The sequence below is a fragment of the Tyto alba genome, unplaced genomic scaffold, assembly GCF_018691265.1.
Source record: "Tyto alba isolate M040663 unplaced genomic scaffold, T.alba_DEE_v4.0 Super-Scaffold_6, whole genome shotgun sequence".
Lineage (NCBI taxonomy): Eukaryota > Metazoa > Chordata > Aves > Strigiformes > Tytonidae > Tyto > Tyto alba.
Window position 1 is genome coordinate 6,428,813 of NW_024881327.1, and position 25,398 is coordinate 6,454,210.

General features: G+C 40.0%; 3 protein-coding genes across 7 annotated transcripts in view; 1 reads left to right on the forward strand and 2 right to left on the reverse strand.

Annotated features, from left to right (window-relative positions):
* Positions 1–83: 83 nt before the first annotated feature.
* Positions 84–19,943, reverse strand: ETFDH (electron transfer flavoprotein dehydrogenase). 3 transcript variants are annotated; one of them, XM_042808259.1, is made up of 13 exons: positions 19,924–19,943; positions 17,619–17,765; positions 16,580–16,809; positions 15,585–15,666; positions 15,215–15,333; positions 14,820–14,897; positions 12,001–12,147; positions 10,114–10,254; positions 7,994–8,137; positions 3,813–3,981; positions 1,784–1,966; positions 1,209–1,430; positions 84–906 (listed from the first exon to the last, which is right to left on the reverse strand). In XM_042808259.1, exons 3-13 carry the CDS (start codon positions 16,799–16,801, stop codon positions 743–745), a joined length of 1,671 nt encoding a protein of 556 aa, XP_042664193.1. In that variant the 5' UTR covers positions 16,802–16,809; positions 17,619–17,765; positions 19,924–19,943; the 3' UTR covers positions 84–742. The 3 variants fall into 3 exon arrangements, with proteins under 3 accessions (XP_042664193.1, XP_042664191.1, XP_042664192.1); XM_042808257.1 differs by lacking the exon at positions 19,924–19,943 and adding an exon at positions 19,708–19,789; XM_042808258.1 differs by lacking the exon at positions 19,924–19,943 and adding an exon at positions 18,599–18,689.
* Positions 19,944–20,030: 87 nt separating this feature from the next.
* Positions 20,031–21,714, forward strand: CUNH4orf46 (chromosome unknown C4orf46 homolog). Its single transcript, XM_042808262.1, has 2 exons — positions 20,031–20,320; positions 20,434–21,714. The coding sequence occupies exons 1-2, from the start codon at positions 20,159–20,161 to the stop codon at positions 20,587–20,589; spliced, it is 318 nt and encodes a 105-aa protein (XP_042664196.1). The 5' UTR covers positions 20,031–20,158; the 3' UTR covers positions 20,590–21,714.
* A 631-nt stretch (positions 21,715–22,345) lies between these two features.
* Positions 22,346–25,398, reverse strand: part of RXFP1 (relaxin family peptide receptor 1) — a 50,763-nt gene continuing 47,710 nt past the window's right edge. For all 3 annotated transcript variants that reach the window (XM_033000221.2, XM_033000222.2, XM_033000220.2), the window contains exon 18: positions 22,346–23,808. In XM_033000221.2, coding sequence (XP_032856112.1) covers positions 23,507–23,808 — 302 coding nt within the window. In that variant the 3' untranslated portion in view covers positions 22,346–23,506. The remainder of the gene's footprint in view (positions 23,809–25,398) is intronic.

A 25,398-nucleotide genomic window follows, 5' to 3' on the forward strand; every position in this document is an offset into this window, starting at 1 on the left:
ATGTATAAATCAGTAGTGGTGTTTTTGCAGCTTAAGACTTAGCGCTTCCTAAGACGCCTGGTTTCACACCAAGACAATTTAGGCAGTTTCTATTAGAGTTTTTATTAAAGCAGGCCTGATTTCTTGTAAGGAATAGAAATACTGGTCGACATACACTGAAGGGGCAAGTATTACACTTTTTCTTTTTTAAAACTCTTTATAGGTTGTATTGCAGATGGGCTCCCTATTACCACAGGAAAAAAAAAAAAAATCTAACTGTAGATTGAGTGTAAAATATGTAATACTTAGAAGTAGTGACAGTTTTCTAGACTGATATATTTTCCCTACAGCAAGGTAGGATTATTACATGTATAAATCACTCCAGATAGAGAGGGAAAATACTTTTTTTTTTGTTTTTAAGGGTGCTAAATTCTTCCACCATACCCATGATTCTGGATATGGCTCCTGTTATCACTGAACTTCAGCAATAAATCCAAGATCCAAAGTTCCTTTGTCAGTCCTGAGAAGAACTTTCTTATGCCTGCCACATATCTCCTGTAAAGAAGTCCTATTTAAATAAGGCTATGGCTTAACCAGAAGGCACCGACTTCCCATTTAATGCAACAGTCATACCTAAAATTGAGAATGGCACATTAGTCTCAAACTTTAACATTCATGTCAGTGCTGTAATTACACTGCAGCATAAAATACTCCAACTTAGTTGTTGGTGATCATAAAGTCCCTGAATAGATTTCCCATCAGTTCACATCCCATTATAAGCTGGTCCTCCTCCACCTTCAGGCACTACCCAGTTAATGTTCTGACTTGGGTCTTTAATATCACATGTTTTGCAGTGGACACAGTTCTGAGCATTTATCTGCAGTCTTGATCCTTCTCCTGTTTCCAGAGGAATATATTCATAAACTCCTGCAAAGAGCAAAAGAAAGCTATCACTTCACCAAACAGTTTCCCCCTGCACGTATGCTCTACTACTTACCAGCAAGCATAACGAGGGAAGCGTATTACTAGGGTGGCTCAACTGCCTTCTTCCATGTGTACTAAAGATTTTGTCATGAAAGTGCCGTTAACATAAAATATTTTAAGACTTATACTTGAACTGTCTTCTAGGAGGAGGATTTGGATAGAATGCTTGAAGTGAGTCGTAGGCTAGGTAGCCTCTTCCTGTTTTTACAAGATGAAAGACTCGGACACATATTTTTATTACCTACCTGCTGGACAAAATCTTTGTTCTGGTCCATCAAATACAGCCAGATTCCTGCTCACTGGGATGCTGTCATCTTTGAGAGTTAAATGAGCGGGCTGGTCGTGTTCATGGTTTGTACCACTTAAAGCCACAGAAGACAGGAGATCAAAACTGATTTTTCCATCAGGCTTTGGGTATTCAATAGGCGTGCAATCTTTGGCTGGCTTGAGCTGAGCAAAATCTGGTCCTAAATATATTTTTTAATACGTAAGTTTCATTAGAGAATGACTGTAATTTGCAGTTACTCAAGAACAATTTAATTCATCTATTTTAACTTCCCTTGTCATCAGAACGCAGTATTTCATAAAAGGTAGTCTTTTCGTGAGACAAAAAAACATGCTACATAGAACAGTGTTTTAATGTCTTCATTTACATTATATGCCCAGTAGCATGACAAAGTCTGCTTCAATGCCTTATCATCAATTTCTCTGCTATGCTTTAAGGCCTTACCGCTTGACCAGATGTGCTCTAGCTTCAGCTAAGACCAGAAAAGACTGACATATACACTTAGTATCTTCTTTCAGGAGATAATGAAATTACCTGGATGTTTTAATGTCCATGGTTCCATTCCTCTCAGTAGCCAATAAAATATACCCGTGTAAATCATTCCTCCGTACACACCAAGTATGCTGTGGCAGGACGGTCGGATGTTTCTAACCGCATACAGCTCTTTCCAGACCCAGGACTTTTTCAGGTTCTCTTCATATTCTTGCACATCAAGTCCTAAGGCAGTACATGACTTGTTAGGTACCTACAGTACATAAAGACTATCCTTGAAATAAAAAAATAATTGCTGAATAAAGACAATTGTTAGCAACAAAGGCAGCAAAATGAGAATTTCAGAATAGTAAGCTAGGAATATACTAGACAACATATGTCAGCCTCTTGAAGAGATCTATTTTGTTGGCAGTTAGCAGATATCTACTGCTCCTTTGCCGTGTCTATTAAACGACCCACAAGCAGCATTAAATTGCCTCAGATCTCAGCAAAATATAAAGATAACTGGCCAGGTGGCTATATTAACACCTCTATGGGAAAGCAGCTACTCGTTCATGGAATCCAAGAGCTGACCAGGAGAGTTTACCTGTGATCCAAGAGCCAGGTTTGTAATTTTAACCTTCAAAAGCTTTTTCTTTGCCAGTTATGCAGCCAGCAACATTCCGATTTCAGTAACCATGACTATGGCCCAATGGGTGATGCCAGTGCTAGAGAACTTTTTTTTCTTCCTTTGTAATCAGCAAGTCAATAAGATATATTTGACTACAAACTTCTGATCTAAAATTTTTGATGATATCCTTTACAAATACTGGACACTGCAAACAGCACATTTGACACCTGACACATCTGCAGTGTAGTTAAAGCCAAGTAATTATTTTAGAAAAAATATGTTTCTTCAAATTAAAAGTTTCAAGGAGCTTCCTCTTTGACATTCTCCATCACTAATGTGTAGAAATAAATGTTCTACATAGTAAGTTTTAAGCCTTGTCAGTACATGAAAACATGCCTCAGTCCGTATTTTCTGTCTCGCGCAAGTATCTGGAAAAAGCTTGTTATCTATGTACAGAGAAGAAAGTGTGCTGTAATATTCTACTGTCTTGACAAAACTGGAAAGAGCATATAAAGCCTGTCCATAATGAAACAAGAGTGGCACACTACCCTGTAAGTGTGTTTTACTGTTTCAGATGGGTTCTATGCATTTTAACCTGCTACACTAGCTGAAGTGTTAATTGTTCAGCATACCCTCTGTGGCAACGTGTATTGCCTGTTCCAGCTGAACTAGGACTGAATCCACCACTACAGAGAAGATATTTCTAAAATAATCATCATGTGGCACTGGCTGTAGTGTCCATCTCGATGATGGCTGAAATTCTATTTGGGTTCTCTCTCTGTACAGTCTTTGTTAACGTATTTAAGGAAACAACCAAGGCTCACATAAATCACTACAATGCGGTCAGGGTCAGGTGATTACTTCAGTGTGCCTGCAGTACATATAATAGGAAATGCATGTAGTCTCAAACTGAAAAGACTAAAATTAAAGACAGAAAAAGAGGACTGAAGGACAAAAGTACCCTTTTGAATAAAAGGACAAAAGAAGGACAACGTGTATAATTAACGGTGAAGAGCAAACTTTAAAAGTCTCACCCTGTTTTGCTTACATTTAATCTGTTCCTTTATTTTTTCTCACTGCTTCTGCAGTCTTTCAGCAAGACTTTTTGAATCATAAAGTGCTAATTTTTAACATATCTGTAGGAACAAAATATGTACTATTCTTGTTTACTTACACAGGAAGAGTAAGCTTCTCAGATGCTTGCTAGAGGCCTATTTTTGTTCTGGCAGTAGGATCGATACTTAAGAATAACTAAGCAAAACTTTATTAATTTCTTCCTTTCCTAAACCATTTGACAGTATAAATAGTAAATAAACAATAGATATCTCTTTAAACCACCACACTCATTTAATGATTTATCTGCATTTCCAACTAATTCCTTCAGATACATTTAGTTACTGCTAAGTGGTTGGTGATTCTAATGTAACACAAGGTAAGGACGAATCCAAGTAGTGATCTTACCTATGGTCTTTGATTGAAGATTTTCATTGATTAATTGGCTAAAGATGGCCTCTGAGGCCAACATGCCACTTTTCATCGCAGTATGTGTCCCTTTGATCTTAGGAACATTCATGAGTCCAGGACTGCAACCAATTAATAATCCTCCTGGGAACGTGAGTTTGGGTATTGACTGAAAAGGAAAAAGAAAGAAAGGTCATTTGTTTGTTCTTGCCTTTTTTTTTTTTAATAAATGATTGTCCTTTACATTTTTAGACTTGCATGTGCAGTATCTAAAAATACACCAGGGTTACTCCACTTAATCAAGGAATTTTGGCATAGTAAGCAAATAAGGATACAGACATTTTACTGGGGCTGAGTATGAAATAATAAGACAACATTTTCCTTATATCTCCTCTCCAGTTGCTTTATCTGCAACGAGACTAGGGTAATGTCACCCACCAATACCATTTTCCTCCTTCCAGTTTAAGTGAATTATTAAAAAAAAAAAAAAAAAAAGACATTTGTGTTCCTGTTTTCCACACAGTAAGTTGTATACCTCTCATCTGACAGTTTATTACTCTGTGCTTTTTACCACAAATCTTTTCTGTGAAACTGCACAGTGCCCTCCCCATCCCCACTCAGGTCTCACTTATTTTAGAAGCTCCTCAAAAGTCAAAGGTATTTTTGGTGCAAAATCATTGTCTTACTCCCGTTCTGTAAGAAGCCTAATGTCACTGAGCACAGTCAACTCACAAAACTGAAACAGCCAGATGATTTGCAAACATGAGGTCTATAGCATTAATAAACTATGCTATACACCTATGTTAACTAAGAAATTGACTGCAGCACTTTGAGCAGAAAGCTGTGACCATATCCTAGGTCTGAAATTGCTGAAGGTCAGTTATGAACATAGCCTTCCCCCAAAAGTACCGAGCAGCACTTGCAAATCTAGCATCCTGCTTTTATTAAAGCTGCCTGAAAGAATTAATTTTTTAATAGCCTAAATACCTTGACCCCAAAGCAGTACTTCAATGAAAAATGTCAAAAAAACATATCCCTTGGAATTCAGGATAATCTGAAACAAATGTTTTGTTTCTTCTGCTTGTTCAATTGTTACTGTTCACCCAGGGCTGGTTACTTTTGGGTATTCATATAGCAGTCACTAAAAAAAAGCTGTACTGCCCAGCACTTCCCCTGTGTTTCGGGCAATTTGTTTCATTACAGACTTAGTGATTTGGTTCACAGGAAAGGTAATTTAGGCTGAATACACAACTACAAATTTTAACTTACTTTTCAGTGACCAGAAGTTGTAAGTTCAGCTACATAACAGTATTTCGAAGGAATAAGGTATGTAGGATATCTTCTCTTTTCACAAGACCTTTGGCTGAAAACATTTATTCTGACATATCTATTAGAACACAGTGATGCAGCACTGACAAACACAGAAAAGTTCTTGACTGACTCTTTGATTTACATAAAAATATGGCGATCAAGCACTTTTCTTCTGCAACAACTGTTTCGCTTAATAGGTACATAGTGACCAACATACTGTCAAAGTATAAATGAGATTAAAGATTAGTCACATAACACAAAAAGATAGATGTACTGCAGCTTTGTCAGTAATTCTCATTATTAGTAGGATGGAACCTGGTGCCTGTTTTCAGTCGGCTGAAGAAACACAGCATGCCAATATGGCACAAGCCCTCCCTGCCCCTGAGATGGAGGGTGAAATCCTTTCAGTCTTGAGCCCTTGGAGAAGCCACCACCCTCTTGGCAGCAGAGACAAAACAAGGCTGGTCTGGAGGAGGGAAGAAGGGGAGACACTGGCTCCCTGTAGAGTCCTCCCCATCAGCACACAGGGAAACCCACATTCTCCTCTCCTTAGCTCAGCTCAGGGCTGAAAAGCTGTTAAGTGAGTCTAATGTTTGATACTTGCATGGGTCATCAATATCAGGGGCTTTTTCCCCTCATACTCATAATATACATTGCTCAGCAACAGGAACACCTTTTACTTTTTCCATAAAACTCAAACCTTTTCAAACTTTTAGATGAAATGGAGACAAAAAATTAAGAAATTCCCATGCAACCTCTGTTAAGTGCTTGATTTTGCAATTTTAATAAACAAAAGAAATAATAGCTGTGTAGATGTAATCTATTAAACTCTGTTCCCACCTTTTACATACCCCAAAAAACTACAAAAATCAAGGAAACATCCAAGAGTGCACTCTCTCTCACACCAACTTAGCATGACTATATGTTAACGACTAAAGGACATGGTCATACCGTTATCTGTAACAGACAAAAAAAGCTTAGATGTATAAAATTACCACTGATCTATTTGATGCAATACTGTCACCAAAATAAAAACTGAAGCTACAGAATGACTTACATAAGAAAATATTCCTGGACTCCAGTGATGCAAATGAGTCAGACTGCTACAGTTATTAATCAAAGCAACACATGCAAAAGAAGAGCTAATCTTAAAAGTCTTCCTAAGTGAATCATCAATAAAGCTTTTTTTACTGAAAGCATGTATTTAAAAAAAAAAGTAATTTAAAACTGTGACTTCATGATTAACTAGACAATTCTGTCTACAGGAAATAAAAAAAAAAAATACAAAAACATCAAAACATGCTTTTATATTAGGAACAGTGCAAATTAAGTGACATGTTTCTAGTCCAGCAAAGAAGTAGTCCAAAGATCAGGCAGAGGTGTGCAAGAGCTGTAGTCCTACTGTGTGTGTAACTCAGCACAAACAATGTCTGCAAGTGACTTAAAAAATACTGTGTTCTTTCAGCCATATGTTTCAAGCAGTATAAGGAGTATGCAACTGAAGTCACAATCTGGCTAACTTTATCAAAGCCAGAAATTCAATAATAAGTATCTGTGATAAGAGAAACCAGTGCACGGGGTGGAAAGAGAAGCTGTTCTTGTATAGAAGTCTAAAGTAAAATGTCTTGGTATTTTGTGTATCTGTGTTAATAATGGACTGACAATGGTTTCTGAAATAAGCTTGTAACACAGCCATGTGACAGAGTGGTATTTCCACTTCGGAATGGACAAAGTAATCAAACCACAGATTGATTAAATGTGTATTGTGTGTAATCAAGAAGTTGCTTCATGAACCCACATGACACAGTCCCAGGCATGCACACTGCTGTCAGAGCCTAACTTCACAAGACTGTGACAAGAGTTACACCGCTGCTGAATTTCTACTTGTATTGCAAAACTGCATGAAGCCACATTTATACTAAAGAGATGAGGTTCAAAAAGGAAAGACACAGCAGTTAGAGAGCAGAGTGGAATGGCCCCACACACAGGCTGCAGATCATGAACACTCAGGCTAGTTTTAGGCTCCAAACTGAAAGGAGCACCTAGAAGATGGATCTGGGAGTCCAGCACACACGGCCATGTCCTGTGTTTCAAGATTCCCACATGAGAAGTTAACAGGTTGAAAGGACTTTAAATGTTAAATATAAACTCTAGACTATTTCTCCTGCAAGTTGCTCCAGCCCTTTAAACTGACCTTAAGTACTGATGAATACATTTTTAAAATTTCACCTCAGACTCTTTCAGGGAACAAAACGAACAAGGTACTCCACCTCCCAAGAAAGTAGAAATTAAAAGTTGTGCAGGAAAGATACCAAAGGTATCTGTACTTGAGGAAGTAAAGACTTTTAACTGCCAAGTCACCTAACCATTTCAGCACCATCACTGACTTAGGGGTCAAGAATTGGAGAGAACTCTGCTAGGATAAACACATAGTTTGGAAAATACACCACCTGCTGCCTCCTCCCTCCTTCCCCCCCCGGCCCCCCCCCCCCCCAAAAAAAAAAGAAGCAAAACCAACAAACAACAGGTAAGTAGTGCTACCCTCTCTTTCCCAGGGTTCCAGGCACAACAAAAACTTATCTGTAGTTTCTTTGCTGCTGAACACATTTGATTCCAACATAAACTCCACTTCATATTGCATTTAGAAAGTAAAGTGATTATGCCAGAAGAGTTTTAGTATGACAGGGCCTAAGTCTAGCAAATCTCAGCAGCCAGAAAGATAACAAGGCTTTTCTGTCCAGTAAAACTTGTGGCATTTATTCAGCTTTATTATAGCTCGGTTGTTTCCCAACAGCACATAACTCAAATCTAAAGCAATAAAAACAGAGCTTTAGAGAACTCAAAGTAAAAAAGCTTCATGAAAAAGCTACCTGGAAACCACCTTCATTTAACGCTCTGGCACCATAGGCAATCCTTGTTCCACCCTCCAAAGTAGGCTGTACGCTAGGATGGTGCTTCCACCTCTGAAACTCCCTAAATGGATTCAAATAGGGATTTTGATAATCTAAACCAACCTTAAAAAAAAGAAAAGTGCAATATTAATGAAAATAAACTATGAAATTTCAACAAAAGTTTGAAAAGAAAACAATTGCATATTACCACATCAACTCTGTAAATCTATTCTATATTAGACCAGCCTCAGGATCTTTTTACTTAAAGAAACTACTGCCAAAAATACATTCTATTAACAGTATAGTCGAAGCAAATCTGAGAATTTGCTGCTACAAGATTGTTCTCTGCCTTACCTGAAAGCTGAAGCACGGAAAATATTTAATTGCATTGTAACCACCTTCCATCTGTCTTTGAAATAAAATAGTGAAATTAAACTAAGTGTGGTTTAACGGGCAGGAAAAGTGAAAAAACTTGTTTTAAATTTGTGTTTCAAATGGTCTTTGCCCTAGAAAAGCTGGAAGGAGAGGTAAACAATTATTTCTAGATACTTATGTCCTTGTGCTCACATATTTTAACCAGTCCTTCACAGCCTTTAGCAGAGTCAATTATCATTTCCAGTTAGGTGAGCCATCCTAATAAAGCACAGGGGAGCAATGATGAAAGCAGAAAATGTGGGAAAAACACTTTGGCAATTGGCTGGATGCTCAGCTTTCTTATGCATTTGAGAATTTGTCCAAAGATATACTTTGCATTTCCAATCTTTAAGATATTCTTAAAAGGACTTATGTTGCTGAATTTTGTCTTTTGAGAAAGGGATTATTCCCTGTTCCTGTAAACTTTGAGACAAATAACAAGATATATCACGAATCAGTAACAAACACTATCTTGATTTCTCTGGTAGCTCATGGCTTTTAGAGCACTGCTTGCATCTACTTTCCACGCTACATAAAGTTAATAAACAATTTTCAGAATAAGTGCAAGATATTCCTACTAGAAAAATCAGCTCAGATTGACACAGGTGTAAAGTTCAACGACAAAAAAGTGCTTGTGTGTTTAGACCAAAGTTGTTTCTCTCCTATCTGAACTGGAGATACTATGAACTTTACTGATTACCGTTCTCAGTAAGAAGCAAAGCTCTCTACCCTTCTAAAAGCAAACAGAATTTGAACGTTTACTGTCTGTACGTATTAATTTCAGTACTGGAAATCTGCACAGGACAAGCATGCATGTCTGAGAAATGCTAGTAAGTTTTTTTCAATGTTTCTTACAAAACAGTTAGACAAAAATACAGTTTTCACCCCCACACACTCTGGAATCCTTCTGAAATCTAGGAGACCAGAGTGTCACCTCAGTCCCATGCTGCTGAAAGTCCCGACCATGTGCCTGATTCTTACTGTGTCTGCGTGTAAAGCACAAATCGTGTGTGCTTCAGTTAGACTGTGGGTGCTAGAAAAACATTTCCTACCATTGCTCCTTGCATCACTGGTTGGCAGAATGACACAAGACTTTGTCTCTAGTGATCTCAATGCTTCTGATAGAGAGGCAATAAGAGGGAAGAAGCTGCCTGTACAATTCAGAAAGACAGTTACTAAAGAGGGCAAGGAGAAGCGGGGGAGGAGAATGCTAAGAACAAACTGAAGAGCTCAGAAGTGGAAGGGATGCTGCTTGTGGAACTACAGAGTGCTTCCACTTTATGTGCTTCTCTCAAGGAGTCACACCCAAGGTTGACACACAAATGAGGAAATGGAATTTACAAAGCATACATGATTTAAACATTTAATAACTTGCAAAAATTTTGTGAGCACAGTTTTGATCAATCATCTGGTTTGGGCTTTATCAAAATTTGTTTGGTTTGCAAAAAAATTTGGTTTTAAGTTTTCCATCTTGTTCTTCATAAAAGACACTGGATTAAAGACAGATTAATATGGCAAATTAACCTTCCCTAATAAGGTCATAAGCACATTTAAGATTGAGAAAGTACTAAATTTGGTCTGCTGCTATTGTGTTTTCATCTTCACATTAAAACAGAGAAAAGAAATTACATTAAAATGAAGACCAAACAACAACAAACAACCATGAAAAATACAACTTCACTTACCACAAATCCAAGAGCAACTAAAGGTTCACCCTCATTTAAGTGATAAAGAAAGGATCCTCCATATGTATGTCGGTCTAAAGGCCAGCCTACAGTATGTTCTACTCTTCCCGGTTTCCATTTCTTTTCATCAATAGTCCATAACTGCAATGAAGATGACCAAAACATTATTTTATATTACAAAGTAACAGCCTTTCAATAATATAAGACAAACACACAACTAAATATAGAAGAAAATTAATTTACTGCCATGACCAATGCATAAATTAATACCGTAAAATACCAGGTAATAAGTATACATTTTTTGGATTACCATTTAAGAATTTCCTAACACTTCTCTTTCTTGAAATGTGGTGCATCAGAAAACGTGACTGGGACTTCAGTACTATACCCAAAATTTTCATTAAGCAACAAGATTCTTCACATTTGTGACTTCGACAGAAACTTCTGCCAAGGAATGCAATGCTTACATTGACTTTTTTGGTTTAAAACCATCATTTTTTTTCATATGAATCACTGCAATTTCCTCACAAGTTTTTCATGGTCAGGCTTAACAATACACCCAGGCTGATCTAAATATCTGCTGTCAAACAGGTTGTCCTCTCTGCTCTCTCCTACACATCCCCAGTGCTCATCTGGCCCCTTGTGAACTCACAGAAGTACCTTCCTGTTTCCACCAGGGAGTCAATTTTCTGCTCATTTCACAAAACGTCTCTTTGCCATGGAGTTATGTGCCAGGTGCAGTCCGATGACAAAAGGGCAGCTGAGCGCCCTAAGATCAGCTCAAGCATGGAAGGTACATCTACATTAATGTTTCGGTTTAGATTAAGAAGCACATTTTTGAGTGGGACTCCTGATTCCTCCCACTTACTGTGCTTTGGTTCACGGCATACAGCAGCCTTGGATGCCTTTTACATGGAACTAAACTGTAACACTGGTTCCAGAAGCCCATTTAAAGCATTCCAGTCACAAAAGGGCACCCAGACCATGGATCAGAGCTAGTCCAAAGTAAAAATAAACCTGAAATGAGCTAGTATGGATATCAGCTCATCAGCACCAACTATTTCACTTTGCAGATCCATTCCTATTGGACTGTACTATTTGCTAAAGCAGACACAGTCCAGAAGCAAAGAAACTCTACAGCGAAACCCTGCTTTAACAAAAACTTGGGTATTAGAAATTGCAATATCATACATTTACAGAGTGGTTATTCTCTACAGAAGTGTAAACTAATTATTTGACAAATATTTTGTAGCTGGAAACACGTTTAAAGTAATAAATAAAACATATGTTACAGTCAAACTCTGAACATATTCTAAATAATACAGCTCTTTTTCATGGTTGATATTTCCCAAGTATAAAATATTTTTAAAAGGAAACCTGATCCCTATCCCAGTTTTATGAGAGCAGTGAAGGAATTTTTTGGGGAAAAAAGGTTCATCCAGAAAGTGTTTCAGAGACCGTGACCCATCATCTGGATCAGCTCTTGTCTCTCTCTCTCTCCAATCAATATACAGAAAAACCAGTGAGAAGGCCTTGACTGCCCTCCTCAGGTACTAAACCCCCATAAAATTAGGCAGCATAAATCCCTCTCTCATTTAGTAAAATTACTGAAAACAGATTTCACAAATGAACTTGATTTCAAATCAGAGTGGATTCAGAGGTACCTCTAGATATAACACAGATATTAGAAGCAGCAGCTGAAATGAAACAGTCATGACATTCAGGGACCATCTCCTCCGATCAACTTCAGAAAAGCAAAGGTTCTCAAGTATGAAAGTGTAAAATCTACCATTCTAATGTCTTACACAAATTAGCTTAGAAGCAAATGGAAACTACCTTATAGCTTCACAGCATTTCCTTTAATTGTTAAAATTATGCAGGTAATACCTCTTTCAGTCCAATGCCATAGCTCTGGGGTTGACATTTCTCCCTTAGATTGTATTTTTTGTACAGCTGTTTGGCTAGATGTCCATGACAACCTTCAGCGAAGACTGTGACTTTAGCATGGAGTTCCAAGCCTCTTTCAAAGGTAGCCTGCAGAAGTAGAGGATTTCATCAGCAGTTAAACGTCTGCCACACCAAACTCACAGCAAGAAACTGGAGGGCAATAAAGTGATTTTACACTACTTTGTGCACTGCCCAGAATCTACAAACCATTGCAAGCTATGGCTCTAGTCCAGTTGTCTTTTCCACCTAACCACGATGCACCCCTGGCAAATCTTGCAAGGGGGTTCCAGTAAAGCTGCGCTACAGTGAATGGCCACTCATTACTAAAAATGAAAAATTACCTTACCCAAACTGGAGGATACTTCTATCCCATCTGCTCATACATATGGTGCAAAGGAACCCTGACAGAACAAAGAATCTTAGCCTATAACTTTACACTTTAATTTTTGCTCATGAAGTCACATTACAATAAAATAGTGCGTCCCCTCCACGCACACATGATAGAGGCTAGACAGAAACACCAGAGCAGAAAAACCTGTACTACCCCTGCTGCCAAAAGAACCCGCTACCTCAGAATAAAGTCACTATAATATTACACCAATCTTACGTGCTAAAACATACAGTAAAATTAAACTAACAATAAGTATTATTATAAAAAAAATTCTCATCAAAAATTCCAACAATCAGATTGAGAGCAAGATAAGGGGAACTGACATACTTGTGTATGAGCATGTCACCTGCATATGCAAACACAAAAGACGAGAACATTAATAGATTATATTTGCAATATAAGTACACAAGATTCTAAATACACATAGTCTTGCGAGGAAAAAAAAGAAAAAAGAAAAAACTTGATTTGAGTCAAAGTTTAATGTTGAAAAATATAATGGAAACAGTTTTGAAGATATCCAGAAGTAGCCAATAAAACCACCACAAGGTAATTCACAGTTCCAGGAGAAGCTTATTGCTTTGGTTTTGATTTGTCTCTCAGATGCAATCTGCTTGTAACTTACTGGTTGGAAACCTCTGAAAAAGTCTAGCAAATTAAATGTTCCCTCTAGTTGGAAATTACCTTTGAACAGGAGTTACGAGATTTTGTCAATTTTTTTGTGTATTCTTTAAATTTCTGACTGTCAACCTGAACATGAATTAATCTTACAAAATACTAAGACAACTACAGGGACTTACTACTTGATATAAAGATTAAAAATATATACTGTTCAATTTGAAGTAGATTTATATAAAACAAATCAATTAACTAAAACTCCACATTGTAAATATCAGAAACTCACTAATTTAAAAGGTTTCCATAATGTGACAAAGTTATATTTCACAGTTAACATCCTTCTCCAGCATCTACACAAGAATCCATGTGCAACTTTTTACTATGTTTTTTTACTGTTGGCATTTTTGTTTGATTGGTGCTGACTGCAAGGTGAAACTCTACTCATTAACCACAGTCTGTTTGATTAGGCTCTGTATAAACATGTTGAAGATATTCTTGCCTTGAAGGTTATACAAACGACATCTATTTACCTGAACCTTTATACACTGGAGGTAGTACCAGCTGACCTAACTGACAGCTAAAACACTTGAATAGTCAAAAAGTTGCAATAGTGGCACACTAATTATGTACATTAAAGAAGATACATTCTTCCAGCATAAATAGAAAAAAATTCTAGGTTTTGAGGATGCTTTAAAAAACATAATAAAATCATAGTTCCTCCCCATTTTAAAACAAACACAAACCAAACTCCCAATAAATCTTTACTGCCGCAGCAAGCTGTATGCATTACGTGTGCCTTCTGCTGGAGAACACGTGTACCTGGAAGTAAGAGTGTGCCTACCCCCTGCAGGAGACAGTATCATACTGGGAAAATATATCAATTTTCCTTGCCATTGCTTCCTCCATCATTGGCTCTATTCTCTCAACACAAGAATGAGTCTTTTCTTCTCATTCCCTGCCTTATCTGGGAAAAATAGCCCATGCTTTTACGTGAAAGTAAATTCCTCTTTGAAACTCTATGTAACTAGTTAGGAAGCTTAGAAAAGAAAGTAAATCTTAAGAAAAAACCCTGTACCCATAATTATGTAGCCAAATAATTCTGTGTGAATGTTGTTCTGAGTTATTCTGACATGCCAGATTCTCCCTATCTATTGCGCAGAGAAGCAACACGCTCACTGCAGGTTCTGGATTCCACTAAAAATCAAAGTCCGACACTTAAGGCAGAGAGTCACCTTCTGGATACAGAAATGTGACCAGCTAGCAAAAAGGTATAAAGATTCAGTGTGTGCTTTGCTCCAACAAGGTAGACAGACTGTCAACAAATGCAACTTCAGTTGTAAATATCAAAGAAAACAAATCAGCCAGAAGCACACTCTCACACCTTGCTTGTTACCAGCTGGACAACAGCTTTTTATTTCACCTTTGCACATTTTTTCTAGGAGTTCCTGGAATGCTTTCCTTTGTTTCTTGACTTCACATGTACCAAAACACACTCACAATATTTCCTTCAAGTCACCCTCAAACCAACAGCCTTTCCGCAACGGCTTTTTCTACTAGTCTCAGAAGAAGTTTAAAATCTTCAGGGACCAGCACTTTCACAGGTAATTGAACCCTTTTATATACAGGTAGGGAAGACAGGTACTGAATTTTACACTTTTTCTTAGGCTACAGCAAGACTACTGATGGTAGTAGAAGCAGATATATCACAATTTCCATAATTAGACTCTTAGTTATGGGGAAGATAGCTACTTACTTTAGGTGCTCCATCCTTCTGAATGCCTACATCATTAGTTGCTATCCCTTTCACACTACCATCTTCATGAAAAAGAACCTTTGAAAATATTTGAACAAAAAAAAAAAAAAATCATTTTAATGATTTGTCATTTTAATCCATTCATAAAAAGTTCTAATGCAGAACTTCTAAACACTATGTTTTTAATGGTCAAACTTGAAGATTATGTATTTATTAATATACTGTATGACCCACTTGCACTTTACTGGATCTGGGGCAGGGAATTTAGACACTGAAACACAGTTTTCACAATACACCTCTGTGAAAAGGAATGCTGTGAGTGTACAAACAACTGGGAGTGAAGCGAAAGTGTTTCCAACAAAAGCTTTTCATATACACACTGATGTCATTATTACCTCAGCTGCTGCATAGCCTGGATACACCTCAACACCCAAAGCTTCTGCTTGTTCACCAAGCCAACTCACAAAGTGGCCCAGACGTACTATGTAATTTCCATGATTAACCATAGGAAGTCCTAGGCAAAAAAGACACACACACATAAAACACAGAACACTAAGGAAAATAACAGAAGTTACATGTATCAGATGTCTTATCTTCTACAACCACTATCTTGACAGTAATGTCATCCACATAGATCCTACCACTATGAGCTATTACGTTCTACATACGCTTGCTGTACTACACTGAAACAAAATTGTTTGATTCATGGAAAAGTTGAAAAAGACACAAAGAAGTATGACTCTCTATCACCTCACTAAACTTTACCTGGAAGAATTGGCACTGGAATTCTAGATTTCTTCGTTAAAATTCCAAACTTGTCTTCAGTTACAGGAGTATTAAGAGGAGCCTATATAAAAAAAGAAAATAGAAACAGTAGTGAGAGTTATGTTTTTCTAGACAATCCAACAAAACCAACAAAAACTAAAACAGAATAAAATAAAACTGGCAGTTAGGTAAGGGTTTAATAAAGCACTTCTGTAGGAAGGTATCACAAGAGAGAAGATAAAGTACTTCGTGAGGCAGTCATCAGGTAAGAATCAACACAGCTGTTGATATAAAACCCAGTGGAACAGGGCCTTGCAAATCACTTCTGTAGTTTGCACACAGGCTTGTATTACATCAATATTCTAGACTCTTCTAAAAACTGCAGCTCAACTTGCACATTTATCCCAGCAAGATAAAACAACTAGTCAATGGCCCACTTCTTTTATCCCAGGTGACAGCAGGCAGCTGGCTACAAGTCAGATGGCTGTTCTGGCAGAGATGACAGCTCATTTCTTGCTGTCCTCCCACCTAAAAGCATCTTATGCCTCCATCACACCACTCCACCTGCACAAGAATCAGTGTACTAGGTGCCATTTCCTGAGACTATGAAGAACTACTGCAGAGAAGCAACAAGTCTGACGTTGCTAAGAATCAACCACCTTATTGCTTGTGCAGAGGAGCTGGGTTCTGCACAAATGCAGTAAGTGTAGTGCATCCCAGGACGCCCCAGACATCCTGCATACATGCAGGAAGACTACCATATAGAACTGTGAAGGCCATGGCACATCTGTGTAGGTACAGAACTTTAGCACTGTTAAACTAGAGGAAACAGACTGAAAAGAAGGTACGAGCTTTTTTGTTTTGTTAGATCAACATATTTTAAAATGGTACTAAATACCAATGGTACCAAGGTACTAAGTCATCTCAGAGTTAGTCAGATATGGAGCTCATTACAAGCTAGCGATTAATTTCAGTGTTTATATGCTCATACATACCCCCCGCTCCTTCCAGTCTGGAAAGAGTTCTTCTAAGGCCCTTGGCTCAAGGCAAGCACCAGACAGTGTATGTGCACCAATCTGAGATGCCTTTTCCACCAGGCAAACACGTATTTCTTTGCTATGCTCAGCAGCTAACTGTTTGAGTCGAATAGCTGCAGAAAGACCTGCAGGGCCTGCTCCAACGATCACAACATCAGCTTCCTCTGCAAATCTTTCCATGTTTACCCCTTTAATAGAAAAAAAGATATTAAGATAAATCAATCCTCAATTTCTCCCAGCCTCTCTCTCACTAAAGATTGCTCTGTAATACTGGCTACTGGGTATCACAGTGGTATTACCCCATGTAAAAGGAGGCTAAATATTTAACAGAATCCCCACTTCAGTACTTGGAAGAGTGCAGAGGGATATTAGCATCTCCATGTAAAATTAGCTCTTTTTAAATTGTAAGAAGATATACCATAAAAACATAAACTCAGTCTCTTAAGTATCATCTTAGAATGTTAAACTTAAGAGCCCAGCTGGCGAGCTGTATCAAAGACACTCAGTAAAACTCTAGGTAAGGGAGAAATAAAAGAAAAAACACCTTTAGTCAGAACACGTGACTTCGTTTTACATTAATTAATCAGTGTCTTTTCTGGAATTGAATCCATTAAAATTGCTGAATGTAGAGGCTAGAATGCTCAGAGATATATATTAATCTTATTCTCTCAGAAACTCTCATGGTAAGAACAACTGAAAAAAATCCAACAGATACATACCTGACAATTAAATCTTGTTCTGATAGTCACCAAAGCAAAAGCTGATTAAATATTTTCATTAAATAGCTAGGATCAAGTTTAAGCTGATCCCATTTTATAGCACTAAAAGCCCTCATTGTGAGATAGGAACCACAAAATTTCATTTGGAATATTAGTACTCTATTTTAAGAGTACAGAATTTCTGTTAAAAGGAAAAACCAGCAACACATTTCAATGTCTTTAAAACTGACCAACAATAATAACGAAGAAGCTTTCAAAGAACACATTTTTTCGCTTACCTTCCCATCGTTTGTCTTTGTCCCGAGGATGAATTGTATAATGTGTAGTGATGCGAGGCACAGAGGCTGTAGATGCACATCTTGGGATATGCAGTGGTGGAAGGCAGTCTCTCTTTATCAACTTTAGAGCATGAAAGCACTGACGTGCTGCAAAAACAGAAACAAATTTGTCAAAGCAGTCTTTTTCCAATTTTTTCAACTTTTCAGAGACACAAGTGGCACAACAAACATGACAGCTTTCCCCCCACCCCGCAGCTACCAGGCGATGTGAAGATGAGGAACCACAAACACAGATTTTTAAATTTCCAAGTTAGGAATGCACTGTATAATTTTATATCAGCAGAAAAAAAAAAAAAAAAAAAAAGGGAGAAAGAAAAGAGTAAAGAGCTTCCCCTTTAAGCATCCTTCACATAATACCACTCAATACACTGGCCAGCTATTTCTCACAGCTTACATAGAATAACATGAATATACAGAGGTAAAACACATTTTAAGTTCCTATTTAATTTTGAACTTCAAAAAATTTATCTCAGACTTCATTAAAAATAACCAAAGAACTGTAGAAATAGGACATGCAAGTTCATCTCTTCTGACATTTCAACATGTGTTGAGACACACAGTTTGGGCTACTAATACTAGACAGTTCATCTACAGTAAATGTCACAGTCTACAGTAAAAGCTCAGACCTAAGTATATTTTAGCCAAAGACAGGAACAGTAGATACAATTAATCTTTACCTTTGCAGCAGATACATTAATAGCTGCAAGAAAAAATTAAATTTTTTTTAAGCAAATGGACCAAATGAAAGTTTAAAATTATCAAAATAGGTCTCTGTTCAGCAGGGCTATTATATATGTCGCATTCTTCTGATTTTCCTCTTTGACAAAAAAATGATGATGATGTGTGCAATCTGAACTTGGAAAACTAGTATGGTTCGCACCAAAACTAGTTACAGTTAAAATGTCTGTGAACTAATGTACCTTGACAGGTATTTTTCCTTCGTTTAAGGATTTCCTTTCTCTAATTGCAGGGGTGAATCAGGAGAATATTGTATTTGAAGTAGAGTATTTCTGCAAAACTACGTAAGTAAAATCACCAACATTCTATGACTGAAATGTTTTATTGTGACTGGTGACCGGCAAGGCCAGCACAAACACCCCCCCTTCTAACTCTGCCCAGTGACAGTCAGGATACCAGTCTCTATTTGCAAGGTGGTAAGTATTATCTATGTTGGTTTCCTAACAGCAATCTTGTACTTAAACCGACATAACATAAAAGCTATTATTATACCACCTCATGACTCTTAGTTATCCTTTACCTGCCACCAGGCAGGATCTGAGAACAAGCAATGTATTTTATAAGCACAATAACAAGTACACCTAGGTATGTACATTAAGACATGACACCTAAACTTTTGAGATGTTTCTATCTGAGCAGACCCGACGGTACTACGAATTACATAGTACAGTTTAAAAGACGCCAATTATTTCACACACACATACAAAAATAAGTGAAACTCGGCTCAGAACAGGTCTGATAACTACAGGTTCCCGCCAGTGAGCTTGTGCTGCCTCGCTACTGAGGGCTCACGGCCTCGGTGGCGCGACGTGAGGCGTCTGCGCGGGGAAAGCAACCCCTAAGAAGAAACTTTACCCCCCCACACAGCTCTTTAAGAGCCGCTGTCGGGACGTTGTCTCTACGGTTATTTCGCCAGTACGGGCGTGCGTTCAATCGCTTCATTTTATCCTGTAAAACAGGTAACGCCTCGTATCGCCACAAAAAAAAAAAAAAAAAAAAGAACCAAACCAAAGCTTTACGCTCTTCGTGCCCAACAGGACCAGGAGGCGGCGCAGGGAGCCCCCTCAGGCGGGCAGACCCGCTGGGGCGGGGGCACCCGGGGCCGCAGGATCCCCGGGGCCGGCCCGGCCCGGCGGCCGCCCGGACACCCGGGCGCGACCTTTGCTCTCCTTCGCGCCGTGCCAACCGTCGTCCCCGCCCCGCCCCGCCCCGCCCCGCCGAGCGGCGGCAGCCCCAGCGCCATCCCCGCCTCGGGAGGGCCAGCCGCCCCCGGATCGAGCCACCGCCTTACCTCGGCCGGAGGACGGGCAGCGAGCGAGCAGCATGGCGGCAGCCCGCGACCGCCCCCCCGCCTTCCACCCCCGACCACCCTGCGCCTGCGCACTCGGGTGCCGGCGGCAAGGCGCCGGCCCCGCCCCGCCGGCAAGGACTACAGCTCCCAGAGTTCCCGGCGGCGAGGCCCAGCCCAGCCTCCCCTCACGGGACAGCCGCCGGAGCCAGGACGAACCGTTTCGCTCCTCCGGTATTGGAGCGGGAGACGCTCGGAGGAAGCGGGGGTGGGCAGGGTGACCACCTCACCCCCACTACCCCCCCCCCCCCCGCGGCGTGCCGCCCCGGTCCGGGGCCGCCCGCCACAGCGGCAGGAGAGACTACCACTCCCGGCGGGCAGCGCGGCCCCAGCGGCCGTGCGCTCCGGGGGCGGAGCTCGGGCGGGAGGCGGGGCCCGGTGGCCGGAGCGGGACATGGCGGAGGCGGAGTCGCTGTCGCCCGCGGCCGTTCCCGGGGACTCGCCCGGCGCCGGGTCCCGGAGGGTCCGCGGCGGGAGCGAGGGGTCACGGCCGCCGGAGCTGCCGGCCGGCGACACGCGGGAGCTGCTGGAGGAGGTGGAGATGCAGATCGGCGACGTGAGTGCCGGCGCGGCGGGCGGGCGGGCGGGCGGGGCTCCCCTCACGAATGGCGCCGGGGCGGGGCGGGCCGGGCCGGTCGGCGGCCCCCAACCTTCCTCCCGTTCCTCCAGGCCGCCTTCTCGCTGGCGAAGATCCTGGAGGCGACGTCGGCCGTGTCGGCCCAGGTGGAGGAGCTCGCCACCAAGTGCTCGGAGAACGCCCGGTTCCTCAGAACGTGGCGGGACCTGCTGAGGGAGGGCTACGAGGCCCTGAAGCCCAGCGGCTGACCCTGCCCCCGCCGCGGCCCGCTCCTGTCCGACTGCGACGTGGGGGCTTTTTAAAACGTCGTCCTTTAGGGAGTCCACGCGGATTTTTGTTTTCCCTTAGCAGCTCGCCGTGAGCCCGAAGTTCTTTCAGTATCACCTGATGGCTCGTATGGCTGCTGTGTGTAAGTCACCGAGTAAAATAACTTTGTTTAGGGAATTGGTTACAACTTTTAGACTCTTCCATTGCAGCTCAGGTCATCTTGTACCTGAAATACTCTGCCTTTATTTTTTTTTTTTTTTTATTTTGCCAACGTGGTGGATGCTAGGTTAAGTATGCATGGTATGTCCAGAACTCATTACTGATGGGGAAGTGGTGTCCTGCGAGGAGGTATCATCAGCCCGCCTTTTTAAGAGCAGTCACCAGCAGAAACCCTGCCAACTCCAGAGAAAGTTGCTGAACATACTTCAGTTTTTTCTCTATGCACGCCTTTTTTTCATATTGAGCATGGGATAATATGGCAAGTCGTGGCTTATTTACAAGCTTTACATAAGCCATGTATCCCAAACCTTACTATTTTTAGCAATATTGCAATATATTTCTATAACAGTGCAGATTTTTTGCAAAATGTTTGATTACTGCCAACAATTTTACACTATCTTTTGTTGTAATAAAGTGCCTTATGTTGGACCATAGATCTCTGCATGGTAGAAGTTTAACAGCATTGTTTACTGATAGGATGGATTATTTTGAATTATAAGTAAAAGCTTCCATCAATTAGAAAAGAAGCTGTGAAATGTATTCTCCCTTCTCTCAGGAAGCACATTAGAGATTTTTCAGTATTTGCTCCTATTTTTTTATCTTTGCCTTAAGCAGTTACTAGTTAGTTAGTCTAGAGCTTACTGTTAACAGAACCTTTTGGTCTGAAAGATCACTAATCTGTAGTAAATAGCTGTACTGAAACTCTTGTACCTTTACCAGAACACTGTGAAAAAAGTAATGCTGAAATGCAATGGCAGGCTGCAGGAGAATGTGACCCTAACATGATTTATTAGTCAGCCTTATTTTTTACTGGTAGAAGGACTTTTTAAAAGGCAAACTGTAGTTTTCTTATCAAATCAATAAAGATGCTACAAAAAAATCTGAAATAATGAATATTCTTGTGTTACTTTTAGAAGCAGAGATTATATTGACTATGCCCATAATCTGTATAGTTAAGTGAAAAACGGAAGTAGTGGTAAAGACAGATATCCTTGCATATCTCATCAAAAGCAGATACGGTCATTGAGAAGGCTTGGCGCCCCTCCAGGGTACGCAAGTTCCAATAAATTGAGTTCTAATTGCCTCAGTTAAAGGTAATCTGCGTGGCAGGATTGTCACTTAGCTGTTTTTAACCCCACAACCCAAAATGTTGCTAAGCAACTTGGGAAAGGAGTCGTTTTGTTCAGCAGATAATATTTTATTTCAATAAAACATACAGTAGTGGAAACAAGATGCTTAACAATCTTTGATTTCAAGATAATCCAAAGTTCTGTAAACAGCTGAAGTGTGAGTCACACTTTTTTTAATTCTACTTCTTAGGCTGTTAAGAAGTTAAGTGCAAACATTAGAAGTACCTTTTAACTTAATTTTTAAAAGCTTCAAATCATCAATGCAAAGAGAAACATATCTTTTACCTTTGTGGGCTCCTAGGCTATCAGACTGTGAGCACAGTACTGAAGGAAGGAGGGAAGTCATAGCAATTTGTGATGGAAAAGATTCCCTTCAGTAGGTATATGCGAAAGAACTGCCTTGAGAGGATTGTTTCAGATTTTTTTTTTTTTTTTTTTTTTTTTTTACCCTTGTAATGCTAGGAAGTAAAATAATGCCCCAGAAAGTTCTGAATGGTTGTAGTCCTTAAATTATTTTAACTATAATGCACCCACTCAGATGTACAAGGGGATTAAAATGTAGATGTCATGACACCTATGAAGACTGACAGTCTTCTATTTGGCCACCTCCCATTAGTCTGTGGACAGAGATAGACACCTTAAGACAGGAATTTGCTGAAGTCTGCCAGATGTGGGGAGCTACTTGTGGCAGCCTGTTAAGGAACAGTGAGGAAGAGAGCAGCATCAGGATGTTGGGATACTCAGTCCAGTCTTTCCAGGGAAGGATGATCTTCTGAAGGGGGAAACTTGTACCAGCTATAGCTGGGGGACACTCAGTTAAGAAAAGCCCCTTTCTTTTCTTTTTTTCTTCCCCACAGTTCTGGTTCTGCCTGAATTAGAACGGTCATTACAATATCAGGACTGTCTTTACATGGATTAAATAGTTGGTAAATTTTTAAAAGGAGTAAAATTTTCACTTGTTTGGCTTTGACAAATATAATAAACTGGTCTAATAATGAAATTTAAATATTTTTCTTAGGGCTGTGGCTCCCTAACGCTTTTAAGAGCTGATGCAGCCTAAATAGAGCCAGTCAGAAATTTTGAGAAGGAAAAAAAAAAAAAATTGGTGAGGAAACCAATCAACACTTAAAAAAAAATTCAGCTGTTGGGGTATTTAAAAAAAAAAAAAAGAACATAACCGTTTTGTTTTTTCTCTCACAATAGATGATTTTGAAACATTCTGCTTTCAGTGTGAGATGTTTTAAATGACAGTTGCTTTTTTTTTTTTTTTTTTTTTTTTCCCCACATTCCTGGCTTCTGGGAGGAAAAAACCAAACAACTGACTTCTCATTCTGCTCTGGGAGGACTTGTGAGAATGTCAGGTAGCGTTGCGAGATGGCAAAAATTATTGTTGGGTCAGTTCTACCTGCAGACAGACACACTGCTCCCCCTTCTTCCTGCTGCGGTTCACGTGAGCCCAGGTGTCCTACCTCCCTCAGTGCTGTAAAGCAGCAAGACCACAGAAGTGAGGCTAACAGTGCAGATGTCACCGTGAAGATTTCAAATGTATTTACATGTATGAATTTAGTCTGGTTGACTGTGTGGTCACCGAAGTGTCCGAGGAGTCTGTACAGAGCACAGGCTTCGTTACCTTTGGCGTGATTTCGTGCATTGGCCACATCTCTACCCAAATAAATGACGGGCCGTATGTTTTCTGACTGCCTTTACCCCTCTTGGATCTTCTTTGTCTGTAATTATACCAAACCTGATGAATCATTTCCTTGAAAGGTCGTGTTGTCAAAGTGTAGAGAAGAGGATTCAAAGCACTATTTATCGGCAGTATAAAAATCACCACCCAAGAAGTTATGGTACCTTAGGGAGGGAAAAAGAGAAGAAGCTGTAATACAATATGCATTCCTTGCATTTGTACCCATTAAATAATGCAAGCACTTGCTGCCTATGCAGCACAGCTTCTTGGTGAGAGGGTTGGTCCTGTGCTCCTAGGCTGTGTTGATGACACAACAGGTACTTCTTCTTCTCACTGTTCGGTTTGCACTGCTCTCTTGCCTCCCCCTCTGTTTCCAGGACTCCCTGGAAAACCTAACTTTTTTACTCTCCCAGTAGTTCCATTTATCCCTCTTACTTTTCTGTACCGTAGCTCCCTATTTGCCCTGGCACACTTCTTGGTCCACCTGAACCCCACTTTCTTGCCCTGAAACTTTTTGTCTCAGCTTTGCTCCCTATCTGTTCCCGTGATCTCTGTTCCCACGACTAGTGACACGCAATCCTAGCGATGCCCCTGACGTCCTGTCCTCCTGCAAAGCAGTATTCTCCAGTCCCTGTACCCCCTCAGAGGCTGGCTTTCTCCTCTGCACCTCTCCATTCTTCCCCCCTGCAAAGGGCATTCCATACATCCTCCTTACTTCCTTCTTGCCCTGTTGGTAAGAGTTTCTGTGTTCGTGCCATCTGCCTTTCTGAAGGTTTCCTGCCCTCCTGCTTATGTCAGAGCCTGGGTGCATTTTTACAGCACCCCCTTCTCACCCTCGCTGTTTGGGAGATAAGTTACCTCAGGGGCAGACAGAGAAGGGACGGTATTAAAGTGCCGAAAGATGTCAGTGGGTGCCCTCCATTGCATTGTTTGATTAACAAAACAATTACAGAATTGTCCCAAGCTGCATAAAAAGCTTAATTCGCTCTCCCCTTTCCCCTTGCTTCTCTGGCTTTACAACTGTGTTGCAAGATCAATACATCCCTACTGACGCTCATCACCTTGGCTACAGTTTTGGAAACTAGCAGATGTCTAGTTGGGAAGCTGTGACAATGTATCCCCAAAGAAAGAGAAATGCTACCAAATGGTGTTTAAACCTCCCCTGAACTTAGACAATGACCTGTGATGTCTTTAATTTTATGAAAAGAGTAATTAGTGTTTACTCTGGTTTATCTAATGCGGAACATTAATTTGCTGAACCCATGATTATCCTGCGGTTCCGCAACCTTTCTTCAAGATTTCTTGACTCAGAATACATCTGCTTCTACTTTTCACAGTATTCTCTTTAAAATTTCTTAGGTGGTTTGATAACTTCACAAAGAAGCATTTTAGAAGATTTAAAATAACTGAAAACATTTGGCATAATCAATGCAACTTCCAGACATTTGAAACCTAAGTCAAAACTTTGGAACGGTGACTCCCAATGTTCCTGGTCAGCACATAGGCCAGAGTCCTCTGGGCCAAAATGTTTTCTCACCAACATAGTAATGTGACAGATAGCTGTATGTTGAGTCTGAATCCATGATTGCTGATGGTACTGTTCATGTTCACATGTTCTTTCTAACAGGGATTACAAGTCCTATTTAAAGATATTCTATTTCCGGTGGGTACTGGCATTGCAAAGAGAAGAAAAAAAAATAAGCTGAAATTTTTGATCTTTTAGGTTCCGTTATTTTTACATGGGAATATATTCA

Excerpts from the sequence above, each read along its gene's own strand:
- CUNH4orf46 (XM_042808262.1), top strand. The coding sequence starts at position 20,159 with ATGGCGGAGGCGGAGTCGCTGTCGCCCGCGGCCGTTCCCGGGGACTCG. Across the intron at positions 20,321-20,433 it reads TGGAGATGCAGATCGGCGAC|GCCGCCTTCTCGCTGGCGAA; the intron begins GTGAGTGCCGGC and ends CCGTTCCTCCAG.
- ETFDH (XM_042808257.1), bottom strand. The coding sequence starts at position 19,741 with ATGCTGCTCGCTCGCTGCCCGTCCTCCGGCCGAG. Across the intron at positions 10,255-12,000 it reads ATGGCATTGGACTGAAAGAG|TTATGGACTATTGATGAAAA; the intron begins GTATTACCTGCA and ends TCTTCATTGCAG. Across the intron at positions 3,982-7,993 it reads TAAATGAAGGTGGTTTCCAG|TCAATACCCAAACTCACGTT; the intron begins GTAGCTTTTTCA and ends TTTCCTTTTCAG.